Source organism: Corvus kubaryi, unplaced genomic scaffold (assembly GCF_017639235.1).
Source record: "Corvus kubaryi isolate FWS band 111438036 unplaced genomic scaffold, C.kubaryi_AGA036_p1.0 37292, whole genome shotgun sequence".
Lineage (NCBI taxonomy): Eukaryota > Metazoa > Chordata > Aves > Passeriformes > Corvidae > Corvus > Corvus kubaryi.
The window spans coordinates 2,370,960-2,388,724 of record NW_024581091.1 but is presented as its reverse complement, the minus strand read 5'-3'; the positions used below and the strand labels follow the sequence as shown (position 1 = coordinate 2,388,724).

The 17,765-nt window shown below is 50.5% G+C and overlaps 1 protein-coding gene across 4 annotated transcripts in view; it reads right to left on the bottom strand.

The window, feature by feature from the left end:
- Nucleotides 1-472: 472 nt before the first annotated feature.
- The window catches only part of BMP3 (bone morphogenetic protein 3), a 100,114-nt gene continuing 82,821 nt past the window's right edge, over nucleotides 473-17,765 (bottom strand). For 2 of the 4 annotated variants that reach the window (XM_042026998.1, XM_042026999.1), the window contains 3 exons: nucleotides 14,206-14,211; nucleotides 5,867-6,777; nucleotides 473-2,282 (listed from right to left, as the gene is read on the bottom strand). In XM_042026998.1, the coding sequence (XP_041882932.1) occupies nucleotides 2,091-2,282; nucleotides 5,867-6,777; nucleotides 14,206-14,211 (1,109 nt within the window). In that variant the 3' untranslated portion in view covers nucleotides 473-2,090. Of the gene's footprint in view, nucleotides 2,283-5,866; nucleotides 6,778-14,205; nucleotides 14,212-16,395; nucleotides 16,739-17,765 lie in introns of those variants that run through there. The other 2 variants (XM_042026996.1, XM_042026997.1) reach the window with 2 other exon arrangements.

Sequence of the window (17,765 nt, the reverse complement as noted above, 5' to 3'; positions counted from 1 at the left end):
CCCCCCCTCGGGTCTTTTCCCGGCACACGCCGCGTCGCCGTTCTCCGCTCACCTTCAACCTCGCTGCAGCCACAGCAACAGCCGCCCTCCTCCATTGTCACCGGGACCCGCGCCCGCCGCTGCCGCGGCCGGGACCCGCGCCTGGCGCTTCCAAGCCGCTCCCGGGCACCGCGGCGGCCCCGCACGGCCAGGCCGGCCCCGCGGAACGGCGCCCGCCGAGCACCGCACTGCGCGCGTAAAGCCAGTGCGCATGCGCAGCGCTGCCCGGCTCCGCCCCGCCCTTACACCCGCCAGGACGCGTCAGCGCGTCACTGCGCATGCGCTGCCCTTTGCACAACACTGCGCATGCTCACCGGTGCCAGCGCCGCGTGACACAGCGCAGCGGCTGGGCCGGGGCTCCTCCCCTCCCCGGGACCCCGCGGCGGGGAGACGGGCCTTGGAAACATCTGAATGCCACACAAGAAAACATGGATTTTCATTTTAAAGAGTGATTTTATTTTATATTTCTCCAGAGTTCCTAGCAGAATGTCCGTATTACTGAAGGAAAACCATACAGATCAGACAAGCTTATCCATCAGTAGTGAAACATGCCCTTCACACTGTGGTCGCACCTGTCCTTTGGAGCTCCACCACAGTCCTGGTGCTTCATCTTTGCACTGACAGAGAAAACTGCACGGTTTAAAGAGTGCTGAGATAAAGAAAGATACATTAAGAGGGCCACAGATATAAAATAAATTAGAAGCATCTGTAAAAGTTTCTTTCCATATACAAAATAACTTTTCTTTTTTGGAGGTGATTTTCATTTTTCTTAATTGACAATCTGTACACAGATAAATCTTTCACCAGAAATCATTTAAAAACGCTGGTTTTACAAGGAAAAGAGAGCCACTAAACAACCCATCAGTCTCCTACAAACTCACAAGCCTCTCCTCAGTCAAGGGTGCCAATATTTGGGACTAGCCCTGCCCCCGGAGTGACACTCTGCTGCTGCTGAGTTCAGGGCCCCCAAAGTATGGAAGAACCGATCACCACCTTGCCAACTAAATCAGAGCACTGAGTGCCCTGTCCAGTCCTTTTCTGAACAGCTCCACGGAGGGTGACTCCACCACCTCCCTGGTCCCTTCCACTGCCTGACCATCCTTTCCATGAAGAAATTCTTCCTAATGCTCAGCCTGAACCTCCCCTGGTGCAGCTTGAGGCTATGACCTCTGGTCCTCTTGCTTGTTACCTGGGAGAAGAGGCCACTCCACAACCTGGCTACAACATCCTTGCAGGCAGACAACCCACAGATCATTTGCAAGCGTGTTCTAGAATACGTTGTGAATAAGTCACTCGGACACTTCACTGAGTGTGGTATTTTCACACCCCTGGCCTACTGATCTTCCATAACAGGAAAAGTCTTCCATGAAAGAAACAACTGAGCCTGCAAGAAATCAGAGTTATGCACTCAGCAGTCCTGTTTTGAGCTCTTCTGCCCAGGGATGCCGAGCTCCAAAATCCTGACTTACAAAGAACATGTCGATGAAAAGGAACTCGCTCACAAGGTGGGTAACGTTGTACCAAGGAGATGCATGTTCAGGTAGGGTTATCTACGCTTTTAGGATGTCAGATTTGTTTTGCTGCCTTGCTGTACTACTCTAAAACCTAAGGCAAGAAATTTAGCTTTAAAATGAAGACTATTACATTTCTAATCTCCCCCCGCCATTAGTCACCATAAGAACAGAGATAAGAATTAACAGCTTGTGCTGCTTCCAGAATCTTGTACAAAAATAGATCACTATGTTCTTCGGGCAGTCTCAAAAATCTGCAGATTCTTCTTTCACCTCTCGATTTCAGCAGGTACGGTCAGGTCCCATTCCCAAGGCTTGTGTACAGACGAATGAAGTTCATATTCACTTGCCTTGGAATTGCTATTTGGAATCCATTCCATTTCCATTCTCATTGTTTGGATTTCTTTACATTTTCTTTTTTGTCCAAAGGAAATGCATTGGCAGTGCAAACATAAAGTAGGTATGATGAGACCCCCATCCACCTCCCTTCCCCAAACAGCAAGTGATCACCCTGGCACTGCCAAAAGGCCTCACAAGGTGTTATCTGCATGCACAGGACTCCACTGTCATGTTGGGGTACACCTTCAGAACCACATTTTTGTTTTCATCAAAGAATAAGATACTAAGAGAAGACATTTTGTCAGGAACACAGCAAGGCTCAGGAATGCCGGGGACGACTCCGACAGCTCTCACAATGCTCTGGATGGTGGCATGGTTGGATGGCTTCATGGCCTGCAAGATAAAGATATGGCAGACCATGTTACTGCACCCGCATTGCAATGGACTCATGCACTCTACAATAAAATTGCTTTGTTGAAGGGCCCTGTGGAGACCCCTCAGCTGGAACATCTGTTTGCCCTCCACTCTTTCCATTAGCCATTGTAGCTGGCCCGAGCCAGCAGCAGGGAATATGAATCTGGGCTGGCTCGTTTGGCCCCCAGATGCCAGAGTCCATCCACTGCATTCAGCTCCCTGCTGGGGATAGAACCTCGGGCTCCCTGTGGGATTTGCCTGCCCAAGGGGAACCTACAGGTCAAGGTGGTCTCTCCTGATTGATTTAAGTTACACACGGGCTGCAATTCGGTCTTACAGCTCACCTGGCTGGGAGGGAGGCAGTTCACGTGCTGACAGGCTGTGTTGCTAGGGGAGCCAAAGAAACAACTCGTGGGCTGGGAAGCTTGAGCAGCGGAACACAAGCGCATCAGGAAAAAACCCAAAGCGGATAAAACGCGTGTGAAGGAGAGAACGGGAGCGCCTCAGGCCACGATGCCGACTGCTCCTCCCAGGGCTCGTGCAAGGCTCTCCCGTTTTGTTCCTCCTTCCGTGCCGATCGCTTCTCGTCTGTAGCGTACATCTGTAGCCAGTGGCACTGCTGAGGAACTGAGCCTCCAAGACAGCTGTACCTCATACTACAATGACATTTTCCTCCAGAGAAGAAACTCCAAAGGACAAAGTCCCCTTAATTTATAAAAAGGGACACGCTTGGGTGTGCTCTGAACAGAAAGCAGATCTGCCTGGTGAGATAACTGCTTGGCCACAAAACCAGAAACCATTATGGTGCTCATAAAAATAAAACACCAACACAGAGAAATGAAAAATACAAAGTTTTACCTCTGAACCCTGAAACACTTCCAGATCCAAGTATCTGTACAAAAGACAGGTGGGCATGAAAAATGCACAAGGTACAGCTTTTAGCCAAGGACTTTTGGTTTGCTTTTTAGAGTTGTTCTTACACACAGAATCTGGGAATCAACACAGTTCAGTGCATACCCCATCACATGTCACTGAGAAATATACAGAACAAGGTCATTTTGGCCAAGTGGTCGATTTGCAGTTTTGCTGCGACGAGACGTGTTTTGTTTCTGGGAAAAAAGTCAGGCTTAAGGGTTAGATACGGACCTGCAAAAAGCACAGGAATAACTGAAATTCCAGCTTGTCTTATCGTTTGCGCGGCACATTAGTCCACAAAGTTGTAAGTTTCCATCTAAGCTGATCTCAAGAAAGACATTTCTGTTGATTTGTTTTGAATTCAGGAGTACCTATACTCCTCAACAGTAGCAGCCAGGGATTTAAAAACACAGATTATCGTAAAATTCAGATTTCTGTATCATTTCTGCCTCCAGAAAGAAGTGAAAGCTGTGGTAGCACAGCCATGTTCCCTTACTCAGCTGCTGGGCAGCATTCTCCCCAAAAATAATTGGGAGCTCAACAGTTGTCCTGAGCCTGCTGATCGCAGGTCAAAGGTAGAACACCTACTGAGATCCTATTTCCTGTAGCCAGTAGTACTGAAAACAAAATCAAGTCTCCAAATATGCCACGTAACATCTCATCATAAATCTTCTCCTTCAGACATGGAATCCATAGCCCCAAAATGCTGAATTGCACCAAACTGACTTCAAGCTGAGCAGCACCGAATGGATTTCAAGCATGGTCTCAGCTTTCAGTGGCAACAGCCTGGACACGTGCTGTCCTAAAAGAAGTATCCCTGTTTGACGTGGGTAGCATACAACAGAGAACAAACATCCTCCTCACTGACCCCAGCCCGTGCTGAGCACGCTGCGCCGGTCCTTCAGGTGCGCCCTGGAGAATAACCAGCTTTGGCAGAACTCTGCTTCAGCCAGCAAGAATTTAACCGTGAGCAGAGCAAAAACCCAAGTCCTGTGCTCCTCAGGAAACTCAAATCCCCTTGCATACTGCCCTGCACGAGGGGGGTGAGTCAGGCTGCTGCCTGCGGGCTGCCTGTGCTCCGTCCAGCCGCGGTCGTGGAAAGCACGTGGAAGTTTGCTCAGAGAAGGGCTGAAGCAGGGGAGGCCGAGAGGGCGCAGCAGGAGATAAAAATGCCGAGCTGCCTCCAAACCGCCCAGCCTGTGAGTGAGCCCAGCTGCGGTCAGGCTACACCTGCCAAGCTGCACGGCCCTCAGGAGCCTGGCTGCCCTGCGGAATGTCATTACAGCTGGGTTACGGGCACACAATGGCAGTTAGGAGCTCTCATTCCCGACCAGGAGGGCGTCTGCCCAGCCCGAAAGCTCTGCGCCATGTCACACTCCCAGCACGTGTGGGTTTGACAGCAGTCAAACCGGGGCACGGGTAAGGCCTGAAAATCTGGAGCGTGGGGAGCACATCTGTTCTTAATTACCCAACAGGTTGTTAACTCTAGGAGCTTGCCCTCAGCAAGGGAACATTATATACCCACAGGCACAGACTGGTCTGTTCTTGTCTGAGGGTCAGAGTACCCTTCTGCGAACACAGTCTTAGTAGTGGCAGATCCTGTGATCCTCAGCTTTAAAGCCTGCCTTTGCAGCTGGAGGTAGGCAAGTCATCTCCTCCTTCAAGGAGAGGACCCCACCTTCCTCAGCTTGCTTTGTCTGAGCGCCATCCCCTTTGGTACAATTCCTCTCTGAATCACTTTCAAAGGGCGACTCCCTTGGTTCCTTAAGCTGAAATGCCAGATACATTCTGGAACCAACTGCTCTGGCTTCACCGTGGCAGGAATAAAAACTCTGGAATGAAACACTGCAGTGAGTCCAAGAGCCCTGCCTTTACTGATGTTTCCTGCAGGTGTTACTTGTGCATAATCCCTCATTTTAGGCCAGCCTCAAATCCCACGTCCTGCTCTCAGGTTTCAGCAGCCTCCAGGGGCTACATGTCGCTAAGAACGTCACTGGACATTTGGAGCAGAGTTCATCTATCTAGGTCACAGAGCTAGGAGCACATCTGCCTCGCCTGCTACTCGCGTGAAACCAACTCTTACAAACCAGAGGATATTCTGAAAGTCAGTGGGCCTAGATCCACTGCTGTTGGATCCCCTTGGTCAGTCACACAAGTAACTCACTCGACTCTTACACTCCACGGGTGCCCCGACCACTCCCGCCACTGCCCGGAGCTCTCTGCCCTTGGGGCAGCTTTGCCTCCCATGGTACAGGGCTTTCCTGGAGCGCGTTGTGCCCACTGCCTGTGGTGGGGCTCTGGGCTCCTTTCGGGCACAAGTGCCGCCTACGAAACAATTTTCCAGATCTGGCTTGTATTTTGTTTGTTAAAAAGGCTAATAACAAGTTCACACATCATAAGCACTATTCAGGAAATGTTTTATGGCAATTTGGATACCAGATGAAAAACTAATAGCAAGTTAAGTTTTTCTAATTACCTCTGCAAGCTGATCTTTATACTAGCTGTTCTAACCTGCTGCACGGGGCAAAGGTACCACGTAGGTCCTCGATCCAAACGCATACCGGCACCGGCTGCCTTTGACTGATGTGGGAAAAAAAATGCCCAGTTCATGGTAACAGACAGTGAAAATGAATCAATAAAGACCATACCTTTGGAATTGGGAATTGGCATTCTCCTGAGCAGTAATAGGCGTCGAAGGACTTAGGGGAAATAATCCACTCGCTCCAGCCGATGTCTGCAAAATCCACCTTGAGATAGCGCCGGGCGCAATACCTCGGCTCGTTCCACTGCTTCCTCCTCGCCTTCTTCAGTGTTTGCTCATCGAACTGGAGAGTCTGGGTCTTCTGGAGATGACTCTTCCTCTGCTTTTTCTTACTCCTGGCCCTGTCTGCTAACTGTGGCTGGAAGGTCTTGTAGGGTTTTCTGTCTTCCCATCTCTCGTCCTCACCGTACTGGTACTTGGCTCCCGGAAGCTCGTTATTTTGCAACGGCAACAGGATGTTTGCAGAGCGTTTTCTCCGGCGATTCCTGACACTGCTCCTCATGTGGCTTTCTGGCTTGGAAAAGACGCTTGCCAGAGGATGACGATGTCCTTGCAAAGTAGAGACAACACTCTCTGGCTCTGAGATAGCAGAATCATTGGCGTAAATCAAGATGTAGGGTTCATAGGAAGAAGATGCCCTTTCCCAGGGGTGATGGCTGCTCAGATCCATTTTAACACTGATCAGCAGTTCGTTGTTTTGCTTTGCTTCATGCAGGAGCCGAGTGATATCCTTCCACTGCCAGGAAAGGATGTCCTGGTAAGCAGAAGAGACATTGATGAGGAAATGTCCCAGGCTCCGAGTTGGGTTCCCAACTGAAGGAAAGGTCCCAACTGAAAGACGTATCTGAATTTCAGGTTTCCCGTGCCTGTGATGAGAACAGCCACTGGACTGGGAACAGTTCCACTCCGCATGCAGCCGATCACCGATATAATAATACACCGAAGCTGACAAGACGTTTTCAGACTCTGTGAGTGATGTCAAGTTAAAAACATACATCTCCTGCCCTTCGGGGCTCCCTAGAAAAAGAAATACTTAGGTAAGAATATCGGCATCTAAAAATGTCATCCAGAGGACGCACAGGCTGCTCTGACAGCCTTTTGGCTACTAATACTAATTAGTACTACTAATACATATACTAATTGTGCCTGAAGTTTCCCTCTAGAAGAATCAGTTACACTAGGTACATTTACTCATTCCATCTAGGACACTTCATCAATTTTCATGCCACAGTTAGAAGGTATTTACTAATACAGCTGAAGGCAGGCAGACGGTACTAGAGCATCCTCAGTAGCCCAAGGAAAGCCAATCCAGAAACCAGATTTGAGGGGTAGCAGGGTCGCACACCCCGCCTTGTGTCTGTGCAGGGATAAACAATCCAAGGACAACCCTTCTTATGCCTGGGATGTGCCTGTGCCAATTAGGAGTGACATGGGGGACGGCACGCTTTCCACAACTGCGAAATTCAGGAGGTGGACCTAACCGCGGGTACCGTGCCCAAACCCAGGGATGCTGGTCTGGGAAACACATGGGAGACTCTAACCCCCAGAACTGCAATAGGAAGGCTCGAGAGGAAGGTTTAATTTTTCTTTTAAAATTCCCTGGTTGGGCTGCGGTTACGTCCATCCTTCAGAGCACAAGAAATATAGATCCAAATGTTAAGCTGTAAAAACCAGGCTGTATGGAAAACTCAAGTACAGTAGAGTTAAGGTATGGTCTGCAGCCCCTCAAAGGGCTGGAAACATCCCGACGCATTAGGGAAATGAGGGCATGCAGAATTAAATGCTTTTTGGACACCACGGCATGGCAAAACCCTCTCCCCAAAGGGTTATTCCAAGCAATGACAAGCACAGAGATGGCCACAGACTAGGGATGACCCGCCACACCTCTCCCACCCTCCAAACAATGAGAGAAGTCCCTTGCCCAAGCAAGCTGTGTTGGTTTAACACAGCCTGGTTTTGTGGTGGTGGTGGGGGGAAGCCACAGAGGTGGCGTCCGTGAGAAGCTGCTAGAAGCTTCCACTATATCTGACAGAGCCGATCATTGATGGCTCTCAAGACGGACACGCTGCTGGCCCGAGTAGAGAGGTTGGTAACACCTCGGTCATTACAGATTTAAGAAAAAATCAAAACCGCACAGGTGCACTTTTTCCCGGGGTGGCGAGGCGCTGCGGCCGGGACCATCCCGGCGCCGGGTGCGGCCATGTGGCCACGCGGCTGCCGCAGCCGCATGGGCGGCACCATCTTGGCACAGCCCACGGCGAATTTTGCCTGTCTGGCCGCCTCTAGCCAGCCGCGCCGCGGGCAGAAGGGCAGCGGCGGCGGCTTCCCCTTTTCGGCGCCCCGCATGAAGAGAGGCACCGAATGGCGCCGGTGCCGTGACGGCCGGCAGCGCCCGCACAGTGGCGGCCAGGCCACGTGGCCGGCGGCAGAAACACGGGCGAGCAATTCCCCAACGCAGAACTTAGACGAAATAAACTTCTCAGAACTGCAAAATCCTGCAGAAGTCTTTGAACTGGTGGAATTTGTTGGCAATGGCACTTAAGAGCAGCAGGTTTTTTCCCGCCTAGTTGGAGAAAGCGGAGGAAGTGAGGACATGTGGAAAAAGATCACATGGCTGCACCAAGGTCAGTGGAAAGAAAGAAGGGGAGGAGGTGTTCCAAACGTCGGAGTCAAGATTTCTCTGCAAGCCATGGTGAAGACTATGATAAAACAAACTGTCTTCCTGTAACCCATGAAGTCCATGGGGGATGGAGCAATTCTCTCACAGCCCGTGGGAAAAGGTGCTCACGCCGGAGCGGGCGGATGCTATAAAAAGCTGTAATCCAGGGGGAGACCTGAAGAGAAAGAGAAGGCCCCTGCTTCCAGAAATAGAAAAACAAAGAGGGCCCTTGCTTCCAAACTAGAGCAGCTTATCCTTGAAAGACTACACCCCATGGACTACATGACCCACACTATGGCAGTTTCAGGAAGACTGTTTTGCCGGTGGGAAGGACTCAGGTTACAGCAGGTCGGGCGAGACTGCTACCCGTGAAATTAGAACCCCACCAGAGAAGTTCACCGAGAGCCATCTCCTGTGGGAAGGACCCCACGGCACAACAGAAGAGACACTCCTCTCCCTAAGCGAACTAAAAAAAGATCCTGAGTGAGAAACTCACCAAACACTCCCACGCCCTGTCTCCCTGCGCTGTCGGTGGGAAGGAGGGAGGGGCTGGGGGGGAAAAAGGTGTTTTCAAGGCTTATTTTACTCCTCATTATCTTCCTCGGACTCTGTTAATAATAAATTTACTTTATATCTTTAAATTTGAGCCTGGTTTTGCCCTTAGAGTATTTGCTCCCAGTCCTTAACTCATGAGCCCTTTGGCTTTTTTCCCCTCCTCTGCTCAGCTATAGCAGAAAAGAGTGAGTGAACATTTTTCGTGGCTACCTAGCGTTTTTACCAGTGTCAAACCATGACACAAGCGTACTGATCTTTCTTAGACTTTGATAATTTCATGTTTTGTGTGACATTCTGTGCCTCCAGCCTGCAAATATCCCAATGGCCAGTGCCATTCAGGTAAGTCTGGCAAAAGCTTGTACTCTCCCTGTGCTGCCCCATCCCTACCCCAACAACCCAAGCAGCTTCCTCCTCTTCTGAACATTTTTGTCGTAATATTCCAGTCAATACATTAAAAAAGCAGGAACTGGTCCCACTAGGAAGAGAGAACCCTTCTCCCCAAGTTATCAGATGCACTGCTTCATGGAACTGTGGAAAAAAACTACAGGTTTTCCTTGGTGGAACAGGGCCAAAACAGTGAAAAGGCCAAATCATTTAAGGAAGACACCTTTGTTTACACATTGAGCCCAATCTGACACAAGAGCACGTAGTTAAGTTTCCAAGCACTGAAAGCTCATGTACCAAACCCATCCAAATTCTAGCTGCTACAGATGCCTAGGGAACTAGACTTACTTGGAATTCCATCCCGCTTTTTATTCCTCAAGCCAAAACCAGCTCTTGATTACACTTGTACTAAGCATACACGAGGACCTGATCTCTGCATGGTTTATAACCACTAAGGTAATGAGGTTAATACGTATTTGGCAGAGCACTGAGTAAATCAGTCTTAGGAGCACGAATTCATGGTGTCTCACGAGCACCTGTTCAAGAAGTTATTATTTAAGTCATCGCTGTACGTTAAGTTTTGATCTTAATTTTTATTATGAATGCCACTTAAAAAAGCCTGCCTGTCCTACATTAGCATATTGTATTGGAAGACAAAAGAAGCTACTTTTTGTTTATGAAGAAATTCTAGACAGCATGGGGCAGACACAGGAGGAGTCTATAGTTTCGGCTAAAAGCTAAACTGCAGCAGCCACTTCTGGCCTGGAACTCTATGCCCAGACGAAGCACTTACGGTAGATGGTGCTGTTTTCCTACACAACCACGTCCAAGCTTCAGCAGCTCTGAGTTCTCAGATCTTTCATCTGCAAAATCATCTCGGAAACAGCTATTAGTGGCTAGCACAGACATCGGTGGATTGACCAGATTCCGCCTCAAGAAACCCAACTGCGTGACCTGAGGTTCCATCAAAGTTTGGGAGTACTGGGTCCAGTACATCCCTTGTGCAACACCGATACCTGACTCCCAGGTGTCAGCATTGCACTGAAGTAAGTGCTCCCTGGGCTAGAAATTACCCTTAAAAGTGACAGACATGCCAAGGAAGATGCAGCTTTAAAATATCTACCAACCCACCTTTTGCTCAGGAAAATTTCATTTCACTGAAATGAAACTTTGTCTTTTGGCTCCTAGGACACACTCTGCTGGAAATCATTCCAGAGGATAAGTTTTAGGAAGGTAAAAGGAAAGAAAAAATATGAGGAACCGAGCTACACGCTGCTACCTTCCAGACACCGGGAGGCCAGATTTTAACAGCGACCTCTGCTTCTCTCCACCAGATGTTAATGCCGGACTGATGAGGAGTTTTTAAGACCAAGCTCTGCATGACAGAGCTCTTTTGAATTGCAGTAGGTAAGACACAGCACCACTGCACCACTAGCACTGCTCACTCCTACAGCATTGAGCACTGAAGCAGCAGCCACGAGCTGGGCAGAAAGATACTCGTCAAGTAGGACATGGCACTGTTTGTATTCATGTCGAGAATCATTTGGAAGGTACATAGAGTTACATGGACAGGCAACGGGTTTAGCAGCCTCCTCGGCCCACAGGCAAGTCTGTGGTCACCTGTGCACTTGCCCCTTACCCGAATAAAACCCGCAGTCCAGCTGCACCGTGGGAAAGCCTGCGCTGGGACAGCCCCCCTTCCTAGTCTCGTGTGCAAATGACAACAGGGGTCTCCGGGACAGGGCGAGAAGAAGGGTACAGTCTCTTCAGACCTGAAGCAGAAATGCCTTACTCTACACACGAATTGGCACTCCCTCTTCGGGGTACCAGGGATGCCAGACTATTTACCGACAGCTCAAACCCGGCTCGTAGCACTACTCGTACCTGCTGGATCTTAGGGGCATGGACCACGCTAGCTCGCCTCCCTGCACCAACCCACAGCTGCAAGCACAGCCTGTGACTGGCATTAAAAAAGTATTTGTAAGGAAGTGCAGCAGGTCTGTGAAGACAGATATCGCCGGCACGAATAGACTGCTGTCACGAGGGGGATTTCAGGCATCAATAAGCTGGAATGAGTCTGCTAACATGAGGTGCATTTACCTTTATAGAGGATGCCCGGACATTTTTATGGACTGCCAAATCTATCCCACGGGTGAAAAAGGATGCAATAACAAGGACTATTTAGTTATACAGTCACCATTAGCCATCATTTAAAGGAGATATTAAAGAGGTGCCCTTGTGACAGGGCCCAGTTAAGAACATAGCGGCGTTTCCAGTGCAAACATTGTTCCCATTGGTTCACGGCCCAGCTACAAAAGTTCACTCGGAGCTGGAAAACGAACAAGTTCCTCATCAGAAACAGCTTTGGAAACCAGATTTTCTCTTTTCTCCCACCTTCCCTTTCACTTGGCTGCTGCTTCCTAGTTACCAATTTGTGTACTGTGCAAAAGGAAAAGATAGGATGCGGTTCTCCATTTTCAAAGAGCATAGGACCCGGGGCCAAACTGGTTTTACTAATTCTTTTAGCAAAGCAGGTAAGGTCACAGTAGCTAGCAACCTGATATAAAATAGCAGCAAGTTCACCACTGATCAAAGCTATCAGCCACTCAAACCAAGAACTTCTGTAGAAACAGCAGTGCTGCATACTCAGGACCTAACTTACGTGAGGGTCTCATGATATTAAACCCACCAATCTGCACACTGCACATCGTAATTGTGCTGCACAGTGGCCACTTGATCTCTTTTCTGTATTTTTTAAGCAGGAAGAGCACAGCAGGTGCAAGAACTAAACACAACATCTAGCTCGAAGCTAGCACAAGCCAAGCAAGGTAAGGGGGTACATCCACAGTGGACACAAATCTGGGCAGGAAAAGAACCAATCTCGCTCTTCCTCACAGCCTCACAGCCATGATTCATTGCTCTTTGGCCAAAAAGCCAATTGTGCACAGCCTGTCCTTGGATGCCAGAGCTCTTCATGCTGAAGCAATGTGTTCTAGAAACAGGGACCAGCAGGCAACTGCGAACACAGGTCACTCACATGCATGGCACCGCTGTGAGACACGCGATGACAGAAGCCAGAAAATTCAAATTCTGGGTCTGGTCCTGAGAGGCCGAACCCACAGATCCTACCCATTTGCCTCAGAGGCTTGCCTATCAGCCCAAATCACAGGTTAATGTTTTTCAAGTTCCTAAAAACTACCAGGATGCTGCTGTCTGCATTGTATTTACAGGGGTGCAGCAAAAAAACCCCAAACGAAAGACACACACAGAAGGAAAAAAAAAAAGAAGTCTCTCGACTGAATATGTTTAAAGTTCTTGTTGCAAAGAACCCCTGATACTGCTGCTGCTCAGAGGGACCAGCATTTGGCCCGGACTGGTTTCTGCAGGCTGATGGCAGCTGGTGAGGCGCTGCTTTCCCCGTGCGCGCTCCGTTCCCCTGTTTGCGTGGGCACTTCGCACCACAACAAAGGAAAGAAAGGCCTTCTGAAAGGGAGGAGAACATAGTTCTAAAACCACAAGAATTGGCCTAGGGGCAGGTGTAATACCTGAAATTACTTGAACTTCAGTCAATAAAAAAGAGTTTAAAGTAATTTCTCACTGTATAGCTTTACTATAACACCATTCGGAGGACCTTCCAATTAAAGTCAAGACTCATCTGCCAGCCATGTTCCTTAAGTGATGCTAGGATTAAAAATGCTTTCAGAAGCACACCTAATCTGCATTTGAGGCTTTTATCTTTCCGCTCTCTTTTATTTTTTTGTGCTGTATCTGACCTCCAGATCCTGAGCCTGGGCAGCGACCAGCACACCTCCAAAGGCAGTGCTTAAGGCAAGCAGATTTCTGCCAGCCGGAGGTCAGGTCTCTTTCAGGAGGAAAGAACAGTCCCTGCTGCACGGACAGGACCACAGCTTCAGAGATCCCTTGCCAGAACTGCCCGAGCGTTCCCTTCTGGCTCACATATCACCCGACCTTCTTCCTATGTGTCTTTTAAAGCCACAACGGACGGAAAAGCACTCACATGTGTGGCACCCACAGGTAAAGAACTGAAAAGGCCTGTCCAAAGCAACACAAGGACTACCAGCGTCATCTCAGAAATATCCTGCAACACAGTGAGAAGAGCTGCCACAGAAATCACAGGCTGAACATCCCTTGCCTCAAATACACAGAAACAAACTGGAGCAATTAAGTCCATGAAAGAGAATGGTGCTGAAACGTAACTAAACGCTCTGTGAAAGGCGTGCATCCTTACTGCACCCTTCATGGATTTCAGGCCTGGGGTTTCTTTTCGGTTTTGTCACAGGCATCAAAGGTTCCTTTCTCTGAGTGGTTCAAACTGAAAATTTGTGCCCACAGACAACTTAGCAAGATTAACAGGAACCAAATTTGCCTGAATAGATGATCGCACGAGCATTCATCAAAATCAATGGCCAAAACCCCCAGCCCAAACAAGCAACCATCCAGCCTAGTTGTGAAGTCTGGTGCATGAGAGAATTCAGGGCAGCGTGGGATGGAGGCTTAAAAGAGGTGCCACACGGGGCTGAGGCTCTGGTCCCATCCCCTCGGAGAACTGAGCCGCAGAAAGAGAAACTTGCTTTTAACAGGTATGAGGACGCTTGTTCCGATTAATCACTCTTAGCTGGGTTTTGCCGCAGCTGCCACATGCGACACCACTGTTCTTTGACTAGAAACAGGGATGAGTTTCAACAAATCCTACGAGCTTTTGGTCTCATCACACAACACTCCAGGGTCTCAAAAATTTGTCTACTGGGTTACCTGGGAGATTTGGGAAAGGCCTTTCCCATGTGCCACAGAAGAAGCAGAAGCTGCTGCAGAGAAAAAGCAAGGACAGAAAGGTTTCACAACTACATTTGAGAGCTGTGATTCAGAGAAGGAAGAGTTTCTCTCCTGAAAATGTGAGACTAAATTGCAAAGTTAAGCTGCAAATGAAACCACTGAAGATTTGCTTCAAGACCTCTCGTCGTAGATGGAGGAGACACAGGAGGGTTGTTGTGGAACTTCAGCTCCTAGCAGACAAAAACCTGAGTCCTGAAGGGGCTGGCAGAGGGAATGGTAAAATGTGAAGGAGTAACAGCAAGGTCATGTATTAAATTAACTGATGCAGTCCCATTAGGGACAAGGGGAAGCCCATGGGAGACTGAAATTTGGAGCCAAGGAGTGCAACAGTCAAAGCAGAGGATCTAGAGACAAAGTACCTTGAAAGGGGAATACTGCTGGATGTGCCATTTTCATTACAGGGCTTGTCAGGCAGTTGGGCCCAAGGAGGAAGTCAGAAAAAGCCTTTCCATTGCACCCACCACCCTGAGGAACATCTGCTATAAGGGCTTTCTGGAAACAGACTTCTCTGCCATCAATCACCACACAAAATAAGCTGCTGCTGCTGCTGCTGCCAATGGCAAGAGAAAGACAACAGTTAACTGGTTAACTCTTTTGCATAAATACTTATTAAAGTGTCAGAAAAGTTTTAAAACCAATTTATTGCTTTGGCACTGGATCTGTGAATGTACTGGAGGAGGAGGAAAGGGATTAGCAAGCAGTGTGTTTATAGGACTGCTGCCACCCAACATCAAGTGAGAGTACAAATATAATCAAAAAGACCACAGAGATGGTATTTCAACCAACATTCTAGGTTTAGAACAATAAATGGCTTTAATCAGATATGCGTAACAGAGCAAATATTGCTCTCATGGGATTATTAACAACCTCCCCTCTTGGGGGGGGCGGGCTGTAGTGAATATTATATCCTCCCCTCTTTTGGTGGGCTTAATTCAGGGACAGACGTGGACACGAGACTTCATACGGCAAACAAGTCATGTTAGAAAGTCAAGAGAGCTCCTCAGTAAGAGCAGCAGCTGGGGAGTCCTGGCTCTCAATCCTACAAACCCAGGGTATTTACTCCTCTAAAGCCTCTCCTGGGGACAGAAACATTTGCAGGGTTGAACCCTAAGACACCAAAGCCACTCAATTCCTTGTGGCATTTGATCTCTGTGCAGAGCTGCCTTATAAAATACATTGCTGCCTTTGAAGAAGCAAGGAGGCCTGCCACCCAGTTCTCCTTCCTGGGACAGGAAGGAATTGAGGCAAGTCACTGAAACTCACAGACAACTCTCAGTTTTACTGATAGATGCTTGTCTAAGAAAAAGCCAGTGGCTCAGTGCACCAGTGTAAAGCCAAGTAAGAGTCTGCCAAACGGGGCTGCTGTGTGTAGCATGACAGCTGTCCCACACGCAGCAAGGTTTTGGGATGCAGTAGGTAAGGGAAGGACATCCCAGCGATGGTCATCTTTGGGTTCTGGCAGTTCCATTTAGCCCTTGTGGAGCTCACATGCACAAAAACCAGAAGAGGGAAGGGAGGGGATGCAGCACCAAGACAGTGACTTCTCTTTCTGCTAGGACACGGTTCTTTTGGAATGCTGGCATGCTAAATGTGTCCCCCCTGTTATGGAAAATGTTTTTACATTTTCACCCATCTACCTGTGCATGCCAGTCCTTAATCACAGAGAGATGTAAGTGTCCCTTCCAAAGATGGCAAGATGAAGTATTTACCACACCCAAGTCATGCTTCAGCTGAACTCACCTGCCACTACCTCTCACTGTCAGTACTATCACTACTTGTCAACACGAGAATGCCGCAGACAGCCTGAAGGATCCCCAACAGAAAGCTACACGTGAAAAACACCACTAATGGGAGACTCTGGAGAAGATCTGCTAATTACTCCACCTCCCTCGAATTGTACTCGGCCATCGTATGGCAGAGATGCTAGCAGCAGAGCCGAAGCGGTAAGGCAATAATTGAAGTACAGGACATAACGTCAAACACGACAGTCCCCGCAGGAAGTGAAGCGTCTCTAACTCTCTCATTTTTTCCCTCCACCGAGCTCTCTGGGCACTACCCCAGCGATGCTCTGACGCCGCGGCTCAGGGAACACGGCCCGGCCCGGGATACGGGGCTGCCCCGTGGCCGAGCGCTCCCCGCCGGGAGCCGTGCCCTGTCTTCCCTCGGCCGCGGTGCGCACTCACCTGCCGGGAGCGGGCGGAAGCCGCGCACCGTGTTGCCCCGGCGGAGCCAGGGCCCGGGTGGTGTCGGCGGGTCCCGGCTCCCGCGGTACTGCTCGTAGAGCCGCAGCATGTGCTCCGCCACTCTGTCCGCCGCCGGCGGCCGCCCGGGCCGCCGCTGCCCCGGGCCGTCATCACCTGCGGCCGCCCGGGTGCGGCCGCCCCGCACGGCCCCCGGCGCAGCTCGGCGCCGCAGCCCGACCCGGCGCGGCCGCAGCGCATCCCCCAGAGCCAGGCACAGGCAGCCCCATCCCAGGCACAGGCACAACACCCAGCGGGCCGACGCCGCCATCCCGCCCCTCCGTCCCGGCAGCGGCGCCCCGGGGCCCCTCGGCGCGGCCGGGCGCGCTCGGGCCAGTCGAGCCCGGGGCTGCGCGGAAAGCGCGCACGGGGCGTCCTCCTTCTGAAGAGGGAAAAGAGGAGGAAAGAAAAAACGGGGAAAAGGAAAAAAAAAAAAAAAAAAAGGAAAAAATTGGGGGCGGAGGAAAGCTCCACGGTCTGGACCGCCCTCCCTTCCCGGCGGGGAGCGAGGGGTTTTATTCCCAGCCGTGCAGGTAGTTGTGCGGAGAGAGGCGGCGGAGCTACTCCCGGCACGGCCGGTACTCGTTCGCCGCTCCCGCTCCGCGACCGGTGCAGCCCCGCGCCGTGCAGAGACGGGTGGGACCGCGGCGATCGCCCCGCCCGCCCTCGCTCCGGCGGGGGCGAAGTGCGGGGAACCGCCACCCCAGGGGAGCGCAGCGACGGGATGGAGGGAGGGGATGCTCTGGAAACTCCATCCCCCTGGGCGGACGGCGATTGAGGCGGAGGACGGTCCCCTGCCCGCCTCCACCCAGCCCCTCCCAAAGGCCATACAATAACGTGATCGCATTAAAAAAAAAAAAAACCAACAATAAAAAAAACCCCACGAGTCGCAGCGCACTCATCCTTCTTCCCTGGAACGTCTCAAGGCTTGGCTGGGAGCAGAGCACAGTCCACCGCGGGCAGGTGGAAGGGATGCTCACCGGCTTGTGCTGGGGTTCTGCCTGCCTCTCCTGAGTACCAACCATGCTCGGTGACCCCCGGCTTCCTCCAACCCGTCCGGGAGGGGCACAGGTGCCCTCAGCAGCCTGGAGCCCCTGGGAAGAGACATGCACCCAGAGAAACCGTGCACGTGAAGACTCCTCCACTACAGCAGGGCACCGAGCAAGGTGTTCCTTGCTCGGCTGAGACAATTCCATGTGCCTCGCGCATTTGCTGCCTTTCAGCACCAAAAGGACAGAAGCGTCTCAGCCCCTCTAGCCAGTGCCACAGCATCACACAATAGCCCAGCATATACGACACCATCACTTACAAAA